Source organism: Phragmites australis, chromosome 6 (assembly GCF_958298935.1).
Source record: "Phragmites australis chromosome 6, lpPhrAust1.1, whole genome shotgun sequence".
Lineage (NCBI taxonomy): Eukaryota > Viridiplantae > Streptophyta > Magnoliopsida > Poales > Poaceae > Phragmites > Phragmites australis.
Window position 1 is genome coordinate 15,337,510 of NC_084926.1, and position 22,045 is coordinate 15,359,554.

The window sequence follows — 22,045 nt, forward strand, 5'->3', positions numbered from 1 at the left end:
TCGCTGCCAAGGTGGTCCCGCTACGGTCGGGTGCACGGCTTGCGCTCGTCGGCACCTCCCAGCCCGGAGGTGAATGCCTCTGGTCCCCATGGCCTTTGATTTGCTCTATTCGACGGTACTGATTTTTTTCGCTGATAATTCCAAGATTTGTGTACTTCATCTTGTTTGAACTTTGGAATCTTTTGTGGAATATTTGAGTATCCAATCTGTAGTTTTTAAATGACCTTTCTATAATTTCCAGCATTTCTTATATCGCATTCATCTAAAATTTATATTGTTTCGCTTAAAACTTAAAACAAAGACTACACAATTCTAGTGAAGATTACTGGAATACTGACACTGCATGTAAAAATAACACATGTGAGCTATTAAATAATGATCTAATGGTTGAGAAGTAACTGAAAAGTAAAAAGAAACTCTGGTCACTTGAAAAATATACATCCCATTTTTGTTATCTATGCATCGCTTGAATGACCTAGCATAAGATAACCAAGCGACTATGTAGAATAGCCTCTGCCGAGGAATAATAGGACAGCTGCAAATATTTCCATTTTTGAAAGGCAGATTAAGAGTCAAGTACCAGTGATAAATACAAAATTGGGCCTATAGGTGAAAAGAATGCCTCAGTTTAGTTGGGTCCAACGTTTTACGATAACATAATTTTTATAAAGTTTTGTGGAATTGTTAAACCACAAATACATAATTACGTGATAGTTTTCTAAAATTACTAAGCAACTTTATATTAAAAAGAAATAGACACTGAATTCACATCGAAAATAATTTGATCTTAGGTGGTCTAGGCATACAACCAAGCGGCTTTATATAGCAAGCTAATTTTGGCATTGTTGAAGATACCCTTATATATTCTTATATACTTTTGTCTATTATCTGTTCTACTAGCAAACCAGCGGTTGGGCTGTCCAACCCATGATCAGGGTTTGAAAATTTGTCAGATACTGATTGATAACCACGATTACCGAGTTTACCGTCCACACCAATTTCATAATGCGATCGGTTTTCGAATTGAAATTAAAAAATTCAAAAAAATAAAAAAATCCTAAAAAACTAAAGACAATTCTAAGACCTTATGTAAAAAAAAAATGCAAAAATAACGTCATTTGCATCATATTCTATAGATATTCTATAGGGAGGAAGTTTGAAAAAAAGGAAAAAGTTGAAGCGTGCAGCTCATTTATTAACTTATGTTAAGGAAAAGCTTAACATGTCAACACATATTTTTCTTGTGTAGAGCGTATCTTAAGAGGATCTTTAAAATTGGTTTCACTTCATTTAGACTTTTATTAAATTTTCTATGATTTTACAAAGTTCACAAGAAGAAAGTGAACATATTAAGAAACAACACTGTAATTAACTTTTTCATGTCTACCATTATTTTTTCTACATAAATAATAGTATAAGTAAACTAATAAAAGTGGTTTCACTAATTTTGAAGGTGTGATGTGTTAGTTATGAATTAATCTAGTTACAACAAATTTACACAATCCTGCATATTACAATAACTATTTCATAAGTTCATATATTTTTAAAAGACATAGGATTATGTAACAAGACTAAAAAAATTTGTTTCATGGTTTTTGGATTAGCAAAGAGTTAGCTATGCATTTAACTAGGTTTAGCAAATATATTTTCTCACAGAAAATATGCAACTTTTTTATGAATATAAATACATTTATCACGTCGATCATGTTACAGGAAAATCAACAAAATTTGTTTCACTTATTTGAAGCTCAGATGAATTAGTTACTGATTTTACAAGTTTGAGCTATTTTTTTAGTTTTTTGTTAAACCTCACTGGTTACCGAGAAATGTGCTCGGTAACTTGGGAAATTCGATCGGTTACCGGTGAATGTGGGAAATACAGAAAAACCGATCGATAAATCGGTCAATTCAGTCGTTACCGGCAGAATTCGATCGGTTACCGTTCGGTTAATTTGGTCTGAACTTGCACCAAATTGTAAATTTGACCAAATGAATTTATCCGAATTTTGATCGGTTTTCGTGATAATCGTGTATTTCCGATTACCGTCGAAGACCGGTTTTCGAGATCCAAACGAATTTGTGAACTTTGCCCGTGATCCTATTTGCAAAAGCTACTGTATGGGTTCAATGTCCGATTAGGTCTTTAACTATTTTCCTGAGTACTCTTCTTTATCATCCCATCTATAAAAGTAAAAAATGAAAGAGGCTAAAGTAAAAGAGAGAAAGAGAAAAATAATACCTCAAAAGAAAAAGCAAAAAAGGGTTCAAGAGGGCAAACCATCAAGTTCCACAAATCGCCAAGTCACACACAAAACACATCTGCTTCACTTCTATCGCCGCCTCCTTCCTTCTTTCGCATCTGACCCTCCTGCGTCTGGCAGCACGCGGGCGAGGCCGGCAAGCCAAGCTCGCCGCTGCTAGTCGTGGCGAAGCACCAAGAGGCCTCCGCCACCGTCGCAGCCTGCTCCGCGAGCGCGAACTCTGGGCGCATCCAATCAGCCGGCGGCACCGCAGTCCTGCACCAGCCTGCCCCCTGGGCATGGCGGATTGGCGGGGCTGAGCCTTGCAGAGGAGGAAATCAACAGGTCAGGAATTTTCCAGACTTGCCTAGTGATTATGGATACATCTTTACTAGATTCCCTTGAAAAAAATGGGGCAGCTAGGTTGATTGATTCCTTACCATAGTGCATACTTTATCTGCTGTCATGGTTGTTGATCCTGATCAGTTAACCTGGATGGGGATCCTAAATCCCCTGGCTCAAGGGGAGGCTGTCTCAAGGTTTAGGAACCCATTTCTTGTATATACCGTTGCAGAAATTAATACCTTATTACACCCTGGTCATAAATACTTGACGCTTTGATCAAGATCCGATTAAACTTTTAAAACTTTAACCGTCAATAGTTTTTAAAATATTTAATTTGAAAACATAAAAATCATATATTCTAATAGAAAATAATGATCAAAGTTGCACGTCGAAGATGTAAAAAGTCAAAAATGTCATGTATTTTTGACCGGAGGGAGTAGTATGGTTTTAGGTTTCGCGGTTCTTCTTCCATAGGGAGATGAATCTGCATTGTGCCTGCTCATTCATTAAGGCCATGCGAATTGTTTTAGTACCTTTTACGGTTGAGTCATGAAAATTTTCTTAGTTCTTTGTGGTACATATCCGTGTAGATGAAATTATTTTTTTCCTACACCAATATGGTGGCTGCGGTGCTTAACACATTGTCATACACTCTTATCTAGGTCAAGCTACTATCTCCTACCGTCCTATGTGGTGGTTGCGGAGCTTAACACACTATCATACATTTTCATCTAGGTCAAGCTACTGTCTTTGTACACTCAGCTGAAGAATTTGGTTGTTATTAAGATGAAGTCTAAGACAAATAGGAGCATACAAAAGGTAGGGAGAGGTATTCATGTCGAAGGAGGAGGGCCAAACTGGGTTCTTGTTGCAGGGGGAGTTTTGCTTAGCGCACTGTCAGTCAGACTCGGGTGCAAGCTAAAGCAAATATTTGATGCGAAGCAGCAAAACAATACACCCAAAGGTTTTATGCCCTCATTTTGAAGTTGTAACCTTGATCCTTTTTCTTACTCTTTGTATGATGGCTGCTAACTTTGCAAAATTGCAGCCAAAAGAAGGCCTGGGGCATGTGAGCTTCACTCGAACCTCCACCGTTTTAGTGACCAAAGTGCCTGCTACTATTGTATTTCAGGTGTCTTTTCTGTAACTTGCTCTGTTCTATTGCCTGTTACTCACTTCTTGGTGAACCTTGCAGTCTTTCTCTGCACATTGACTTGTAAACAGAATGCTGTTTAGTGGGGTTGGATAGTTGCATTATAGGCTTACATGGTTCATATGTGCAGAGTCATACTTATCCAGAATGCAGTCTGACTATTAGGTTGTGGCATTTCTACCAAATTTCCAATATTGGATACAATTTAGCATTTAGAGACACCATGATGACATCTTCATAGTTTCTGGTTGTCACTTCAACTACACAAATTGAATTGAGTAACTAATTCTTGCAGTTTTGACTCCTGAGATTGGGTTTGGCACTAGTTTATTTTTGTTGTTGGCATGACTGTTCGTTCCAAAACTTGTGATATATGAATTGCCGATATCATGTTCAGGGCTTGCAGATGGTGGAGTTAAAGTCAAGCAAGCACCTACAAGTCCTATACCAAAATCAGTTGAACCCTCCCTTCCACTTGTAAAGATACCTGGGCCAGAATCAAGCAAAGAGAACAGTGGCGTCATGTGGATATCATCGCCTGATCGGCTTGAAGATCCTCGAAGACCATTTCAGTACTCTAACAGTTCTGGCTCTCCCTGCGTTTCAGAATCAGGATCGGACATCTATAGCAAGAGAGAGGTCATACAGAAGCTGAGGCAGCACCTCAAGAAACGTGATGAGATGATAATGGAGATGCAAGCTCAGATTGCTGATCTTAACATTCAGGTGACACAGTCCACCAATCTGCAGTCTCAGCTGGATTCTGCTAATCGAGATCTGTTTGAATCTGAGCGAGAGATTCAGCATCTAAGGAAGATCATTGCAGATCACTGTGTTGCAGAAGCGCTCTCTCATGAGAAATCTTTGCAAGCTGGACATTGGCAGTCAGATGCCACCAATGGGCATTCCAATGGCTATGCTGATGGCAGTGTTGATGATCCTGGGTTGCATTGTGTTGGTATCGAGAAGAGGAAGGGAGAGATAGAGAGGGTGGAGATGCTCAAGAAAGAGGTTATTGAACTGAAGGAAGTTATCGAAGGAAAGGACTTTGTGCTTCAGAGCTACAAGGAACAGAAGGTGGAACTCTGCTCAAAGATCAGGGAGTTGCAGGAAAAGCTCTCAGCACAAGTGCCAAACATCTTGTAGGATCCACGCATAATGTTTTTCTAGAAGAATGAATCTACGCATAATGTTGCTATGAGCAGAAGGGGAAGTCCTGCTCCGACAATTGCAGGAAAAGCTCTTGGCAATTGGCACACATGCCAAACACCATGCTAGGATATTTGTGGAATGCTTCTCTTTTCTTTTTAGAGGGGAACTTTGCATAATGTTAGGTTGATTTATTTCTTTCTTTTCTGTCATAATGTTAGGTTGATTTGCTTTCTTCCTTTTCAGTATGTGCCCTTGGTTATTCGGGGTTTACAAGGGATTCTTTTCTCAGTTGCCAGACCTAGGGTAGCTCAATTGAACTTCATACTCAAGTTGCTGTACAAGTTCTCGGTTTTCAGTCACAAAAAGTTGTAGTGTGCTTCAGCTTTCACTGCAGTTTGGTTTGGGGTGGTGGTCTTTGCAATGTATGGTCATGGCATTTCTACAGTGAGCTCTGCTAGAGCTAGACCCGTGTATGGCATTGCCCTTGTTTGTGATATGTATTGGGGTGCGGGCAGTTGCAAAACATTATACATGTGATTGGGCTTTGGGTAACATGCAGTTTTCGCATTGTACTTTCCTCGGGCATCAACTCATGCAAAAATTCTTGCATCTGTTACTTTAGCTTACACAAATCTGAGATCAACACATGACTATTACGTTGGGATTTGAGGGGGTTTCCCTTTAAATTTGAATTTAAAATTAAAGTCAAATTTGGATTTGAGCAAATTTTAGAGAGAAAAAAAGGAAGAGGATGCCTTGGACAGGTGGGCCGCTTCCAGGCCAAGTGGTCGAGTAGCCCACCCGACCCGGTCGTGCTCTATGGCTTTGAGCAAGGGCTCCCAGGAGGGGGCGACCGTCCCCACTCTTGGCGCTAAGGGCGTTCGCCCTATCCGGCGATCTGTTCTGCTTCGGCGAAATCGGATGAGGGAAGTCGTGCGCTCGCTTGGGTGGATAAAGTCGGGTGGTTCCTCTCCTCTGGATCAATCGAATTCGAGCTCTCCACCTTCTCCTCCTCCTCTGCTCTCCACTCTCCTCTCTTTCGGTTCTTCTTCGGTGTTGTGCCTGGTCCGCTTCGGTGAGAACGCTAGGGACGTGGTGGTGCACCTCCTCTGGTCATGTGCCCCGTCGGCTTGCCCTTGCTGGTTCGTGCGGGCACGAGCGTGGTGCGCTCTCTATGCGGTGGAGCTTGGTCGCTGGGTTGCGCGTGAGCGCGTGACTTGGACGTGGCAGTGACGGTGGTGGTCTGTGACGTGCCTTCGTGCGCACTTTCTGCAGGTGGAGGCTTCGCGTGCGAGTTCTGTGCGTGTGGCATTTGAGCCGAGTGCGCGGCTTCTCTGCTGGGTGCACCTAGTGTGCGTGTTCTGTCCATGGTGATTACGCTCCGGTGTTGATCACCTTGGGCTGGTGTCCGGCTTCTCCTCCCTGGCCCGGAGCTGGACCTTTCGCTGTTGTGGTGATTTCTACTCCTCGGGTACTTGTTGTAGTGTGCCCTGCAGCTAGTACAACGACATTGTATCTCCGAGAACACACACCCCATCGACCTCAGTATAGAGGGGGTGTCTCTGTTTTTTGGGACAACGCTGTTGCGTGCCTTGCTTTCGGCTTTGTCTCTGGACTGTAAGGACGTTCCTATTCCTGTTCCTGTTCTTACTTCCTGTCTAGTGTACTTTTACTTGATCATCTCTATCAGTTTTGATTATCTCGCATGCTAGTTGAGGTGGTTGTATTGCTCTGTGATGATAGCGGGCTAAGTATAATCAGTGTGTCAATTTATGCACTTGAGTTGGGTTGTAGTCACTAGTTTTGATCTTGTGAGTTGGTACTCTGTCTTGTGTGTTGGAGCTCTGTCTTTGTGAGTTGGTGCTTTGTTAGTGTGAGTCTTTGGCTCTGTCCTTCTGCTCTCTGTTCTGCAGTTTGGCTCTGTTCTGTTGGCTTCAGTGGTGAGTAACTTGCATGATAGGCTTGATCAGTAACTTGGGTAGCTCGGCCTAGCTCTTGTGGTGAATTTTATCACACTAATTAGTAAAGCTTAGTATGCGTTGGATGGCTGTTAAATCGATAACCCGCACTGAGAGCAGTTTAATCTTTCTAACACTTGTTATGTTTGTTCATGTGTTATTCAACCTCTCTATGTCAATTGCCATATTTGATATCCTTGTTAATATGAGTACAAATTTCAATCATATTTGCTTTTGAAATGCTCATATTGATCAGTATTATCATTGCTGTTGGCAATCATGTTTTATCTCATATATTTAAATTCAGAATCAAACTAATCAGAAAGTTGCTAAAATATACTTTGAAACAATAATCCAAAAAATAGAGACTAATGGCCGCTCACTCAGATGTCATTAAACCTGACGCGTTCAACAGCGCATGCTTTAAACGCTGGCAGATCAAGATTAGGATGTGGCTGACTGACCTGAAATTATTTTGAGTCATTATGAGTGCTCTCCCTGAGGCTGCGCCAGCTGATGCTGATGCGAAAGTGAAGGCCACCGCTAATGCGGAAAAGGCTAAATGGGAAGAAGCAAATCAAGCCTGCCTGTCTCGTCTGCTGAACATTCTATCGAATCATCTGTTTGATGTGTACTTGGGATTTGTTTCGGCTAGGGACCTCTGGGAAGAGCTGGAGAACAAGTTCATAGAAGTGGATAATGGCATTGAGTCTTTCACCACCAAAATTTTTCTCAACTTTAAAATGTCTGAGGGAAGGTCTATGATGGAGCAGTTACAGGAGCTCCAGCTCATAGTCAGAGACTTAGTCCAATACAACTGCATCCTTCCAGACAATTTCTGGTGAATGCCATCCTGGCCAAGTTGCCATCATCATGGCGTGACTTTGTGACCGCTTGTCGGCACATGAAGAAGCAAATGACACTCTCAGAGTTGTCTGCTGCTATCAATGTTGAGGAACGTGCAAGAGCCAGCACCACTAGTCCAGGCTCATCTAGTGGAGAAGGGGTCGACTTTGAGGTTCCAAAACCAGAAGTAGAAAAAGAATAATGCTCCGCCTCCTCAGAACTAGAATCAGAATAAGCCCAAAGGCAAGAAGATGAAGAAGAAGGAGGACTTCATTTGCTATGTTTGCAGCATGGCTGGGCATACTGCTCGCATGTGCTAGGACAAGAAGGGCAAAGGTCCTTCTCCTGGGCAGCGCAAGGAAGCACATGTGGCGCTGGGACCGTCCAGCTCCGATGGGTACGCACCACATGCCTTTATGGCAAGTCCATCTAATGATTGACGGCTTGATTCTGGTGCTACTATTCACATATGTGCTGATCACTCTGCATTCTCTTCTTTTCAGGGTGCAACAAGTGATCCCGTCTTGATGGGTAACAGTGTACCAGTAGTAGTACGTGGGAGTGGACAGGTCTACCTGAAAATGACTTCAGGCAAGATGATCATCTTGAAGGACGTACTATTCATGCTAACAATGAAGCGGAACGTCATCTTAGTGTCACAATTGCTTCGCCAGGGTCTTAAGTTAGTATTCGAGTCCAATAAAGTCATTCTGACTAAGTTTGGTAATTTCATTGGGAAGGTGTATGAGTCTTGCGATCTGTTTTGTATGTCTGTAATAAAAATATTCCTTTTCTGCTATTCATCAGTCTTGTAATAAGAACCATGATGTGTGGCATTCCCGATTGTACCACATTAATGCGAGGGCCATTAAACGTTTGAGCAACATGAATTTGATTCATGAATATAAACTTGATGCATCTAGATGTGAGATTTGTGTGCAAGCAAAGCAACCACGTATACCATTCAAAACAATAGAAGAGATAGATAACTCACCACTAGACATTGTCCACTCTGATGTATGTGAAATGAATGACATAATATCTAAAGGCAGTAAACGCTACTTCCTCACTTTAATAGATGATGCAACAAGATATACATTTGTTTAATGAGAATTAAAAATGAAGCACTAGATCATTTAAAAATCTATAAGGCTGAAGTAGAAAACCAATTAGAAAAAAGGTTAAATGCTTAAGGTCAGATAGAGGAGGAGAGTATCTCTCCAACCTTTTCTCTGAATACTATTCAGAAAGTAGAATCATTCATGAAACCACTGCTCTATATTGACCCCGGTTAAATGGGGTTGTTGAACAAAAGAACCAAACTGTATGTGACTTGGTTAATTCTTTGTTGCAGAGTTCAGTTATGTCGGATGCATGGTGGGGCGAGGAAGTTCTCATAGTATGCTATATCCTCAATAGGGTATCTCCCCGCAACCATGAGGAGACCCCGTATGAAGGATTTAGAGAGAGAACACCAAACCTTTCTCACCTCCGGACTTGGGGCTGTCTTGCAAAAGTCAGTCTGCCTTTACCGAAGAAGAGAAAGCTAGGACCAAAGACCGTTAACTGCATCTTCCTTGGGTATGCTACTAACAGTGCAGCCTATAGATTTCTAATGGTCAAATCTGAGATGAGCGAAGTCGCTACTGATGTCATTATAGAGTCTCGAGATGTGACATTCTTTGAACACATATTTCCAATGAGAGGAAATGAGATAGTCACTCCAGATTGCTCACATGAGCCATACTCTATTCCTTCAAATGTGTATGATCCAGCTCCGGATTTGGAGTTGAGAAGGCGTAAGAGACATAGGACTAAAAAGTCTCTGGGCGATGATTATGTCAGTTATTTGGTGGATGAGGAACCACAATCCCTCGCAGAGGCATACACATCTCCAGATGCGGAGTACTGGAGGAAAGCAGTTTGTAGCGAGATGGATTCCATCATGGCTAATGAAACGTGGGAAATAGCAGATCTTCCAGCTGGGTGCAAGCCGGTAGGGTGTAAATGGATTTTAAGAAGAAGAGGAGACCTGATGGTACTATAGAAAAGTACAAGGCCCGCTAAGTGGCTAAAGGTTTTACTCAAAAAGAAGGGGAGGACTACTTTGATGTGTATTCCCCCGTAGCCCGATTAACTATGATCCGGGTGCTATTGGCGCTTGCTACTGCATGTAAACTCCATGTTCATCAGATGGATGTGAAGACCGGTTTCCTTAATGGAGAGCTGGATGAGGAGATATACATGCAGCAGCCTGATGGATTTGTAGTAGAAGGTCAAGAAAAGAAAGTGTGTCACCTGATTAAATCCCTGTATGGTCTAAAGTAAGCTCCTAAATAATGGCATGAGAAATTTGATAGAACATTGATCAATGCAGGGTTTTGTGTAAACGAAGCTGACAAGTGCGTGTACTATCGATTTGTTGGGGGCAGAGGTGTCATTCTATGTTTATATGTGGATGGCATATTACTTTTTGGGACTGACATGGAAATTATCAAGGAGGCAAAGGAATTCCTCTCCAAGAACTTTGACATAAAGGACATGGGTGAAGCTGATGCTATACTAAACATCAAGCTTTTAAAGGGAAATAATGAGATCACACTATCGCAATCTCATTATGTGGAGAAGGTCCTAACCCGGTTTGGGCAAATGGACGCTAAACCATCCATACCCTATGATCCAAATGTCAAGTTGCATAAACACTCTGGTGAACCCGTAGACCAGCTGAAGTATTCGCGGGTCATTAGATCTCTTATGTACTTGAGCAGTGCGATGAGACTAGACATCTCATATGCAGTATGCAGGTTGAGTCGTTATATGTCCAACCCAAGAGATGATCATTGGGAAGCGCTGATAAGAGTACTCAGGTACTTAAAAGGAACAATGAACCTCGGTATTAAATATATCGGTCATCCAGCAGTCTTAGAAGGATTCAGTGATACTATATGGATTAGTGACTCGGATGAGATGAGAGCTACGAGTGGCTATGTATTCACTCCAGCTAGTGGGGTCGTGTCGTGGAGATCATCTAAACAGACATTAACAACATGATTCAACATGGAGGCTGAACTAGTAGCTCTATATTCAACAGTTGTGGAGGCAGAGTGGTTGAAAGACCTCTTGTCAGACCTCCCTGTGTTGGAAAAACCCATTCTAGCAATCCTAGTATATTGTGATAATCAAGTTGTGATTATCAAAGTTCAGAGTAGAATGTACAACATGAAAACCTCCAGAAACATTCGGAGGTGATTAAAGGAATGTCGGCATGCCAGAGAGACTAGTGTTGTTGCAGTGGAATACATCAAGTCTGAAAGGAACTTGGCTAATCCTTTCACTAAGGGTTTGGCAAGGAGGCCAATCCAGGCAGTGTCCGAGGGAATGTGGCTCTTACCCTGTTAAAGGTCTCAACAGTGGATACCTATCCTGTCTGATCAGAGATCCTGTGATTCAGGTTGTAGGAAACGAAGCCGGTTGACACTAAAAGCACATCTTCATAGGTCCCATTAGCTGCAGTGCTTCATCTGTATGGCAGGTTGAGCATAGGCTCTTAATGAGTTCTTCGTCAAATGACGGGAAATCATCCTACAGGATTTCTTGAAGAGCTCACCTATGTGAACTGATCATGTGGTCGTGATCCAGGAGAGAAAAGGACGTTTGGGCCGATTGGAGCTTGACGCGAAGCAAAATGTAGATGATCTCAACAAATGGGTGAGGTAGGAGGACGTGGACGTGGTTGGATGTTATTTGACACGAGGCCTTGTGCAAAAGATGAGTACTTCAGAGTCCACGAGGAAAATGATATTGGTTCGCATCTCTATATTGATCCGCGGTGCTTCTATGAAGTTTTCCTTGTCTCCGATTTCAAAGCTGAATGGATGACTGAATCTGTCGAAGCATCATTCGATATTTGCGGATTAGTGTAATGCTATGAGGATTTAGAGTCTTCCACTCTCTAGTGAATTCATGAAAAGATACTTAGGCATGACCGTAAAGCCCTGCCCCGTTAGAGGAGCAGTTCAACTGCCCTGTACTATATGTCTTTGAAGTGAAAGCCTCCATACCAAGGCACTGGATCAAGGCCTAGTCCTCCAAGCTGCTTGTGCGGGTCGTAGTTTCTTTGGCTAGGCAAGGTTCAAGCTTAATTGCACCTTTGTCAAAAAATAGTATATCAAACAGTTAAGGGGTTCATAAGAGTTTGTCGAATCTTGAAAGGTAAAATGTGGGGATTGTTGGGATTTGAGGGGTTTTCCCTTTAAATTCGAATTTGAAATTGAAGTCAAATTTGGATTTGAGCAAATTCCAGAGGAAAAAAGAGGAAGAGGATGCCTTGGACCGGTGGGCCGCTTCTAGGCCCAAGTGGCCGAGCAGCCCACCCGACCCGGCCATGCCCTATGGCTTTGAGCGAGGGCTCCCAGGAGGGGTAGCCACCACCACTCTTGGCGCTGAGGGCGCCCCCCTATCCAACAATCTGTTCAGCTTTGGTGAAATCAGACGAGGGGAGTTGTGCGCTCGCTCGGGTGGATAAATCCGGGTGGTTCCTCTCCTCTGGATCAATCTAATTCGAGCTCTCCACCTTCTCCTCCTCCTCGGCTCACCACTCTCCTATCTATCGGTTCTTCTCCGGTGCTGTGCCTGGTCCGCTTCGGTGAGAACGCTCACAGCATGGTGGTGCACCTCCTCTGGTCGTGTGCCCTGTCGACTTGTCCTTGCCGGTTTGTGCAAGCACGGGCACGATACGCTTGGGCGCTCTTTGCGCGGTGGAGCTTAGTCGCTGGGTTGTGCATGAGCACGTGACTTGGCCGTGGTGGTGACGATGTTGTGGTGGTCTGTGACGGCCTGTCACATCCCAATTTCTAATCATGTTATTAAGCATAATTTAGCATCATAATCATCATATTAATTGTTAAGCATTTTGGATTTGCTTGTTAAATTCAAATGGTGGTATGATATTTGCTATATATTTTGAATTAACTTACATTAGAATTTTTGTTTATTTAAGTCTCGCCTAAGTTTTTGGGAGAGTCCAATTTGAATTTGAGTTCATCTCGTTTTGTCATTTCAGCACATAATCCTTAGGATTTTTAGAGCACTAGAACTCATCATTTGGATTAATAAAATAGGGAGAGAAAGAAATGAGTTTCAGCTGAAATGGACATGTCACTCTAATACGTGGGACCTGCCTAGCTGACCCCACAACCTCACCTCTCTCTCCCAGCTGCACCAGCCCTTTCCTCTCCCACCTGTGCTCCCCCTCACTTCCTCATTCTCACTCTCTCTCTCTCTCCCACCAAAAACAGCAAGAGTAGAGCTGCTCTCCTTCTCCCTCTCTCCAGCTCTCTCCTCCTCCACCCAAAACTCTCCCTCAAGAAGAAAAATTAAGGTATGCATGTGTTGCCATGGTATTCCCCAACTCTCTAGATTCCCATCAATCTAAGAAATTCATGCGTGCATGAAGGATTGAAGGATTGTCAAACCATTTTCGTCACCTCTCTCTTTTCTGAAAATTTCAGCACTCGAGTCTCTCTTCTCCAAGCCAGTTCCTTCGATTTCTCCCTCAAACGACGGTCACAAGCCTTGACAAGGACCTTGGGTAAGTTTCCTAGGTTCCCTGGTGAGAATTCCTTGATGGATATGGTAGAGTTCGAGTTTTAGCAGTTGCATTCTTGAAGTGGCGAAACGATGTTGTGTTCTTGATGTTTTAGAGCCAATAGAAGGATTTTGGAGGGGATAGAACCTGTGAATCGTGTTCGTTGGTGGGTAGATGAAGTTTGGAATCCATGCATTAGTGTTTATACATGTTTATAGGGGTTAGGATTCAACATGCAAATCAAAACGACCTAAGTTATTCGCAAAACTTTGTATTCTGGAAGGTATCGGAAGTTTCAATTTACATATCAGAAGTTCCGGCTTTAACTCGAGTTAACCCAACCCAAAAGCCTTGTCTGAGCCGAAGTTTTTGACCCAATCGGAAGTTCTGATCTTGGGACCGGAACTTTTGATTGACTAGAGTTGCAACCTGAGAACCCATTTTTTGAGAGTGCTGGATGTTCCACCCAACACCGGAAGTTCTGATCTTAGTACCAGAACTTATGATTAAACCTTTTTCTAGCCAAGAACCCCGTTTTCGTAAAGTGCCAGATGTTTCGACCTGATCAGAAGTTCTGACCCTAGTATCGGAACTTCCGATTAAATATTTTTCTAACCGAACGTCCATAATTTCAAAGGTTTGGAAGGTCCGATGGACCGGAAGTTCTGATTTCCAGGCTGAAAGTTCTGATCTAAGTCGGAAGTTCCGACATTAAGTCGGAAGTTCTAATGTTACCCGGATTGCAAAACTTCTTTGTCCGTTCGTGTGTCATTGTATTCTTAACTTGTTGTACTCATCCTCATTCATTGTGCATCTTGTAGCATACATCTTAACACCTCATTCATGCTCATCACATTGCACGCGTTCTTCTTTAGTGGACGAAGGACCGGAGGGTAACGTGGGTGTGATCGAGGGTGATCCAGATTTCATTGTTGTAGATTGTGATCAAGTTGAGCACCAAGACAAGCAACTAAGCATATTGCATCCTTTGTTCAAATTGAATGGAGTCTCAATTGATAAATTATGCTTTATATATGTCTGTATGTTTAGCGAGTCGATGTCGGGTCATGTGGGTAGAACCTATATTGTTGCATTACCTCTATCTTGATCTGTTGATGATCCCTATTCCTTGTAACCTGGGATGATATTGTCGATGTCTAACTACAACAGTTAATCAAAATGCTTAGCAATGCTTAGGTCCTCGGTAGAAGTCGAGCGACGGTGCGGCCGTTGTTCGTGAGCTTAGGGCTTACTTACTATTGTTCACATTTATAATTATGATATCGGGTTGGATGAGATGTGAGAATGAGGCGAGATGCGGACAGTGCTATGGGTAGGTCGGGAGAGGAGTTCGAATGCCATAGACCGCTTGCGTCGTTTAAGCATCGTCTGTCAGTGCTGTTGGCTTTAGCACTTTTTTGTGCTCACCACATACCCGAATATGGGACGGGTAATCCAAGTACCGTAAGTTGCCACGTCCATTTGACTCATGTGCCCGGGGTGCGAGCAAGGGCTTGTAGAGGCACCTAAGATCTACCAGTAAGACGTCGTACGCATGGGGTCTAGGTGTCCTCCACATGCATCAGGCATGGGAACAAAGGTTTGGGGTGGGTACGTGAATGGTTGGTACGTGAATCATCACTCGCAACTGACGGGTTGTGTGGGCGATGGTCTCATATCGTGTGGGTTCAGGAGTACTCTCCTGCAAGGTGTAAAAATCAATTCGAATTGCCACGCTCTTAGTTATGAGCAAGCTTTTGTCCATCCACATCAGTCGTAGAGTTATGAATGTGAGATGTTTAGTATGGAGGGTATGTTGGGTATGGTTGGTGATGATCCTTGGTTACATGAGATGGATCCTTTTACATTTATGTGCAGGTTGGTGTTTACAGGGTAGATTTGATACTTGTTTTGGTTAAGTATAGGTGCTCACACATAGATGTTAGGTTGCTTACACATATGAATATTTACTTAATCTTGTAGCCTTTTTCTTGCTAATAACTAAATGCATAAGCCTTGGAGTCGGGCTATTTATACATGTCATATATGGTTTAAGTCTTGCAAGTACCTTCATACTCACGCTGCTCTTTCAGGTTGGCAGGCGAGGAAAGGTTAGCTTTTGGCTACTTCATGTCCGTCGGTACCGGCGGCGAGCAAGAGTAGTGCCGTCTACTCGTGTGGCGAGGTTAGGGTGGAGCCTAACGGAATATGGCTCCACCGGTCTTTTTTGTTGTTGTTAGGTTTTAAATCTTCCGCTGCGTAGTTTTATCTCTTTGATGTAAATTGTTGTAAATCTGTTTTTGCTTAAGAACTTGTAATATAATATTAATTATTCGCTCTTTATTAAGCTGTGTTGTGATGTTGAATGTTGGAAAGGCATGTGTTTCGATTTTGGGCACAAAACACGTGTCAGGACTACCGGGGTGATATTCTGATTAATCGTTATAGTCGTGATTACCCAAATGATCGACTTAATGATTAATTAGAATATTATCTGGATGATTCCTCACACGGCTTTCGTGCGTGCTTTCTGCAGGTGGAGGCTTCGCGTATGAGTTCTGTGTGTGGCATTTGAGCCAGGTGTGTGGCTTCTCTACTGGGCGCGCCTCGTGTGCGTGTTCTGTCCGTGGTGATCACGCTCCAGTGTTGATTGCCTTGGGCTGGTGTTCGACTTTTCCTCCCTGACACGGAGCTGGACTTTCGCTGTTGTGGTGATTTCTACTCCTGGGGTACTTGTTGCAGTGTGCCCTACAGCTAGTACAGCGGCATTGTATCTCCGAGAACACACACCCCGTCGACCTCAATATAGAAGGGGTGTTTCTGTTTTCTGAGACAACGCTGTTGCATGCCTCGCTTTCGGCTTCGTCTCTGGACTGTAAGGATGTTCCTGTTCCTGTTCTTGTTTCTGTTCTTACTTCCTGTCTAGTGTACTTTTACCTGATCATTTCTATCAGTTTTGATTATCTCGCATGCTAGTTGAGGTGGTTGTATTGTATTGCTCTGTGATGATAGCGGGCTGAGTATGATTAGTGTGTCAATTTATGCACTTGAGCTAGGCTGTAGACGCTAGTTTTGATCTTGTGAGCTGGTACTATGTCTTGTGTGCAGGAGCTCTATCTTTGTGAGCTAGTGCTCTGTTAGTGTGAGTCTTTTGCTCTGTCCTGCTACTCTCTGTTCTGTGGTTTGGCTCTGTTCTGTTGGCTTAAGTGGTGAGTAACTTGCATGATAGGCTTGATCAGTAACTTGGGTAGCTCGACATAGCTCTTGTGGTGAATTTTGTCACACTAATCAGTAAAGCTTAGTATGCGTTGGATGGCCGTTAAATTGGTAACCCGCACTTAGAGCAATTTAATCTTTATAACACTTGTTATGTTTGTTCATGTGTTATCTGACCTCTCTATGTCGATTGCCATATTTAATATCCTTGTTAATATGAGTAGCATATGTTCAGTCATATTTGCTTTTGAAATGCTCATATTGATCAGCATTATCTTTGTTGTTGGCAATCATGTTTTATCTCATATGTTTAAATTAAGAATCAATTTAATCGAAATGTTGCTAAAATATACTTTGAAACAACATATTAGAATAATTAGTGTACTTGTACTTTAAGTTTGGTAAAATGGTTGTGTCACATGTGACATTCTTGTGAGTGTGATCTCATGTGTCCCAATTGAAAGTGAAGGGTTGGTTTAAGCCAATCTACGAATACAGGTGTCACTTTTAGAAGCATTATCTGATGATCGATCCCAACATAGCATAAATTTCAGATGGCTCATCAGTTATTGTCCCAAAAGATATGTTTTGCAAAAATTATCCCAAAAGATATGTTTTGAAGAATTGAAGCACATTTTTTCAATACATTCTAGGGACAGTTTTGACACTGTCAGATACATTGGAGGTACCCAAACTCTAAATAGACAGTACTCTGTGCATATAATAAGACAAGCTAAAGGCTAGTGCCACATGAGCCAAATCTAGTGAGCTCAACCCATCATTCTAGCCTTCTTTGAGGTCAGTTTTAATACTCTGTGCATATAATAAGACAAGCTAGATCATATAACCTGGCTGAGTAAATGAGCATATCTTGTTGTATTGACTTTTCGTGCTTGTCAGCGCAAGCTAAAGTGAAGTGGATATACAACTGTATCCTTGAAAGAGAAATGGGATCTCTGATGCCCTTGCAAAGGATAAAGAGGATTTTGTTCCCCTTTTGAAGACAACAAAGCATGAAGAATTAATTTAACCGGAGTATTATTTTCCCCTTTCTCCTAATTACATGAATGGAAGGACAATGATGTCGTATAGAGAGGGTGAATAGACATTTTAACAAAATTTTGCTCTTTTTACTATTTAGCCTAAACTTGCAGTGGAAATAAATTAACAGATTTTTCACAACTAAGTACACAAACGCCCTAAACCAATATGAAGCCTACAATCCTAGGGTAAGATAAAGATTATTTAAATCAAGCAAGATAACTCTAACCTGAAATTCTAAAATTATTGTTCATCGAAAGTTCTGATTTTTTACTGTTCATCAGATGTTTTGATACCCAAAATCGGAAGTTCTGATCAGTTCAAAATAACATATTTTAGAATCACGAAATTAACTCTATACACATACAAATAAGCATACAAATATGGATATCAAAGTAATGCACAAAAGTAAGTAAATACAGTGATAAATGATTTGTTACCGAAGTTTGGATATCCACCGATATCCTACGTCTCCGTTGAGGAAGCTCGGTCATACTTGAGCCGGATCTATTTCAACTTTTTTTCTCACGAGGTTGCACACATGCACTTCTCGCCTCCAATATAGTCAACTCTTTCTCCACTCCGGAGATGGTGAGTTCCGCAATCACTTCCGAGCCTCCTCACAATCTTCACTTGAGGAGATCACCGACAACTCACCACTGAGCTATCTAGGAGACAATGGTCTTCAAGAGTAATAAACTCCTGAACTCGTGCACGATCAACACCGAGTGCTCAAACACACACAACCTATGCGGCAATCCGTGGGCTACCAAAGTACCACACCCCTTACACACCTCTTTCTCTACTCACTAAGCCACCAAGGCTTGATTTCACCAAATCTTGTTAGAGAGGGAAGGGGAGCATTCAAGATGGAACACCAAGTTCAAAACACCTCATAAGAGCATCACAAAGCCCTCTTAGCAGCTAGCCCCACGAAATGAGGCTAAGAGGTATTTATACCCCACTCTGAAAACTAGCCGTTAAATTCAGACTGCACGGATCAAAACTTACGATCCTCCAGATCGGAACTTCCGATCTCAAGAAACCAACGGTCAAAAACTAATTGTTACAGCCTATTCCCAGCACATATCGGAACTTCCGACCACCCAGATCGGAACTTTCGATTAAAAGCTAACTCTAAACTCGAGAGCACCAGATCCCTAAAATATTGGAATTTCCGACTGACATCAAAACTTACAACCTTACACATCGGAACTTCCAATTTCAGCACAGCTAATACTCTGAAAATGATGATAACTTTTGATTCTGAAGTCCTATTTCAGACTCTACGAAAAGCTCAAACACATTTGATTAAAGCTAGGAACACTCCGAAGACCGATTCAAATACTTTCACCCATTGTCCAAAGCTTAATCCTCCAAGATTAAACTAGGAACCACATGAAACATGCCAAACACCACTAAAGCTTGGTTACAACTATTTTTTGCCACTAAGACCGACAATACAAAGCGTTAGATCTAAAACACCTTTTAGATACTCTGGACTCCTAAAGATAACTCTAAACACAAACCCATTCTGCACTAAGCACATGCTTTGAGCATTCGACACAACAATCGAGCAATGCTTTCGTCAGTCCCTCTTGATAGTACGGCTATCGATCCTATAACCCGGTCTTTCTCCAAACTCATTGAGACCAGCAAAACTAGAAAACCTATTTTAGTTATACCTTTGCCTTGAGCAATCTCACGGACTTGACGAACACATCATCCTAGTCCCGACCCTTCTCATAGCTCTTCAAGGTTTGTCATTTACTCTTCACTTAAGATTGATGATGATGTTCATCCTTGCTTCTCTTCTTGATCTTCCGGAAGCTTGATTAAGTTCACTTAGTTGCTTCTCATGCACCAAGCGTGGAAGACTTCTCTTTTCACACCATCTTCATCTGATTCACCACAAAGCTATGAACCGTAAGTATCAAGCACACAAATTTTCCACTAAGCTTTTCTTGATCTTGCTCTTCCAACTCGGTATATTGAATATCTCAATTCAACTCATGCCTTCTTATAGAACCTAACCCTAACTCACTCTCAAGCAGTACATGAGTTAGTCCATAAAATATAATTGATAATCTCATACCTTTAGTTACTTAATCTCCACAAGTGACTTTGCCTTCATGCTTCCCCTTCTTCTCATGAGCATCACTAAGAGCTCAATGACATCGATGCATTTCTTTTGATCTCATGACATTCCTCAATAAATCCATGCTTCATTACTTATGCATCTCCTATAGAATAACCTACTAATAATTCTCAACACAATTGTTAGTCCATATGTATTATCATTAATTTACCCGAGCGTCACCTAGAGCTCATTCATCTTAATGCATATTTATTCTCCATACATCACCTATGGAACAATCTATTAATAATTCTCAACAATATTGTTAGTCTATAGGTATTGTCATTAATTACCAAAACCACACTTATGGCTAGATACACTTTCAATCTCCCTTTTTGATTTACTAGTTAGTTGACCAGTCTATTCTTGAGAAACTTATGAGCCATGAAGTGTTCTTGTTCAGTATTTGTGGATTTGGAGTTGAGGGTATGTCGGACTGTTTGGTTGAGCCATTTTTTCTATTTTAGACTAAAAGTAGATACTTAAACTACCTTATATTAACTTATAAATTCCATATTTGAGGTAGAGCTAGAGCTAAGAGATGAAGCCTTACCAAACAAATAAGATATTGTATCATCATGACTTGTACAACACATAAAGGTAGTGCATGATAGAGTATGTCTTTCTAGTCACAACATGATACATACTACTCACCGTCACTCTCTTGATTAGGAATAGTGCCCATAACCAGGGCGAAGCTAGAGCATCAATGACCCGAGTGCACACTTCATATATATGACAATAAAAAGTTAACATAATGTACAAATAACAAAGAAGTAATGATAGAAATGTTTACCAAAATGAAGGATCTCATAACATTTGTTAAAATAGCATAATAAAAGGTAAATAATGCCGAAATCGCGAACAAAATACAATCAACATTAGAAAATACACCATTCAACCTCGATGGCCTACAAAAATATGTAAAAAAAAAACATGACTTAACATTTTTAATGAGAAATTAAATTGAAAAGATCAAATAAAAATATTGCATTACCTACTAGTATCTATGTTCTTTCAACACCTTGAAGCGACAAACCACAACATCATTTGTAATTTTTTGCATTTCTTGTTTCTCCACATAGAAAATGAGGCTATTACTCATGTATTCATCACCAATACGATTGCGCATATATGTTTTCACAGTTTTCATGGCCGAAAAACATCTCTCAACTATAGCAGTGGTGACAGGCAATACAAATACTAGCTTCAAAAGCCGATAAACCAAAGGATAGAAAATATTCTTGTCTCTACCATTTTTATTTTTTTTTGAAAGTTCAGCAATAGTTTGTATGTTGGAGAATTTATCATCTTCCCGCACATTAGCAATGTAAAGATAAAGAAGATGATTAAGTTTCCTCAATTCTCCAGAATCAAAATCATTTGGATATAATTTAGCTAGGGTTATCAAACTCTCCGCATTGAAATCATGAAATGAATCTCTTGGATTGAAAGCAGCCGAGCAAACAAGCAGTTGAAAGGTTGTCTCATTGAAATGACTATCAAACTCTAGAAGTAACCAATCAAGAACATCATTATAGCAATCAACTTTAAAATAATTCTTGTTGGTAATTCCAAATTTTTGCCTTGGCTTCTTTGGATTAATATATGCCTCATCCATTTCCAGCTTGAAAATATCATATTTGTCAGAAAATGCATACACTTCACCTAGGACTTTCTCCCATCCGTCTCTTCTAAGTTCATCCAAATGACTTCTAGTTGCTTTCACACAGTTAATAAAATTCAAAATATCTTGATCTTTCCATGGCAATGCATTTGATAAGATATTTGTGATCATTAAAATAGTCAACATGAGATGCCAATAGAAGACAAATGCAAAAGACTGGAAGTACACTTGAAGACCACATGTTTGTTATCTATTTTCTCCATGCCTGTCTTCTTTCTCCGCAAATTCTAGCACTTTGACAATTGTTGGGAACAAGTCAACCAAACTTTTAAGAGATTTATAGTGAGAACTCCAACGAGTATCGTCAGGTCTTTGAAGACATTGCTCTTGATTTAATCATGTCCTAGTTTTAAGCAACCCACAACCTAAGGCCTTACGCACTTCTTCAAGATTGAAATCTCGAACCATGTCCCTTCTCTTTGAAGATCCACCCACCACATTCAACAAGGTAGAAATCATGCTAAAAAATTTACCAGTGCCTATATGCTTTCTAACAACAGCTACAACTACTAGTTGAAGTTGATGAGCAAAGCAATGCACATAATATGTAGTATTACTTTCTCTCAAGACCAATGATTGCAATTCATTAAACTCACCTCGCATATTGCTAGCACCTCATATCCTTGGCCTCTTACTTATTTCAAGCTCAACTTAAATTTTGCAAATAAAGAATCAATACATGA

The 22,045-nt window shown here is 41.2% G+C and overlaps 1 protein-coding gene across 3 annotated transcripts; it reads left to right on the forward strand.

Moving 5' to 3' along the window:
- Nucleotides 1-2,260: 2,260 nt before the first annotated feature.
- On the forward strand, nt 2,261-5,463 carry LOC133921878 (uncharacterized). 3 transcript variants are annotated; one of them, XM_062366954.1, is made up of 4 exons: nt 2,261-2,585; nt 3,321-3,549; nt 3,634-3,717; nt 4,145-5,463. In XM_062366954.1, exons 2-4 carry the CDS (start codon nt 3,372-3,374, stop codon nt 4,882-4,884), a joined length of 1,002 nt encoding a protein of 333 aa, XP_062222938.1. In that variant the 5' UTR covers nt 2,261-2,585; nt 3,321-3,371; the 3' UTR covers nt 4,885-5,463. The 3 variants fall into 3 exon arrangements, with proteins under 3 accessions (XP_062222938.1, XP_062222937.1, XP_062222936.1); XM_062366953.1 differs by having other exon boundaries at nt 2,266-2,585; nt 3,248-3,549; nt 4,136-5,463; XM_062366952.1 differs by having other exon boundaries at nt 2,266-2,585; nt 4,136-5,463.
- The last annotated feature ends 16,582 nt before the right edge of the window (nt 5,464-22,045 follow it).

Excerpts from the sequence above, each read along its gene's own strand:
- LOC133921878 (XM_062366953.1), top strand. The coding sequence starts at position 3,372 with ATGAAGTCTAAGACAAATAGGAGCATACAAAAGGTAGGGAGAGGTATT. Across the intron at positions 3,550-3,633 it reads GCAAAACAATACACCCAAAG|CCAAAAGAAGGCCTGGGGCA; the intron begins GTTTTATGCCCT and ends GCAAAATTGCAG. Across the intron at positions 3,718-4,135 it reads CTGCTACTATTGTATTTCAG|GGCTTGCAGATGGTGGAGTT; the intron begins GTGTCTTTTCTG and ends TATCATGTTCAG.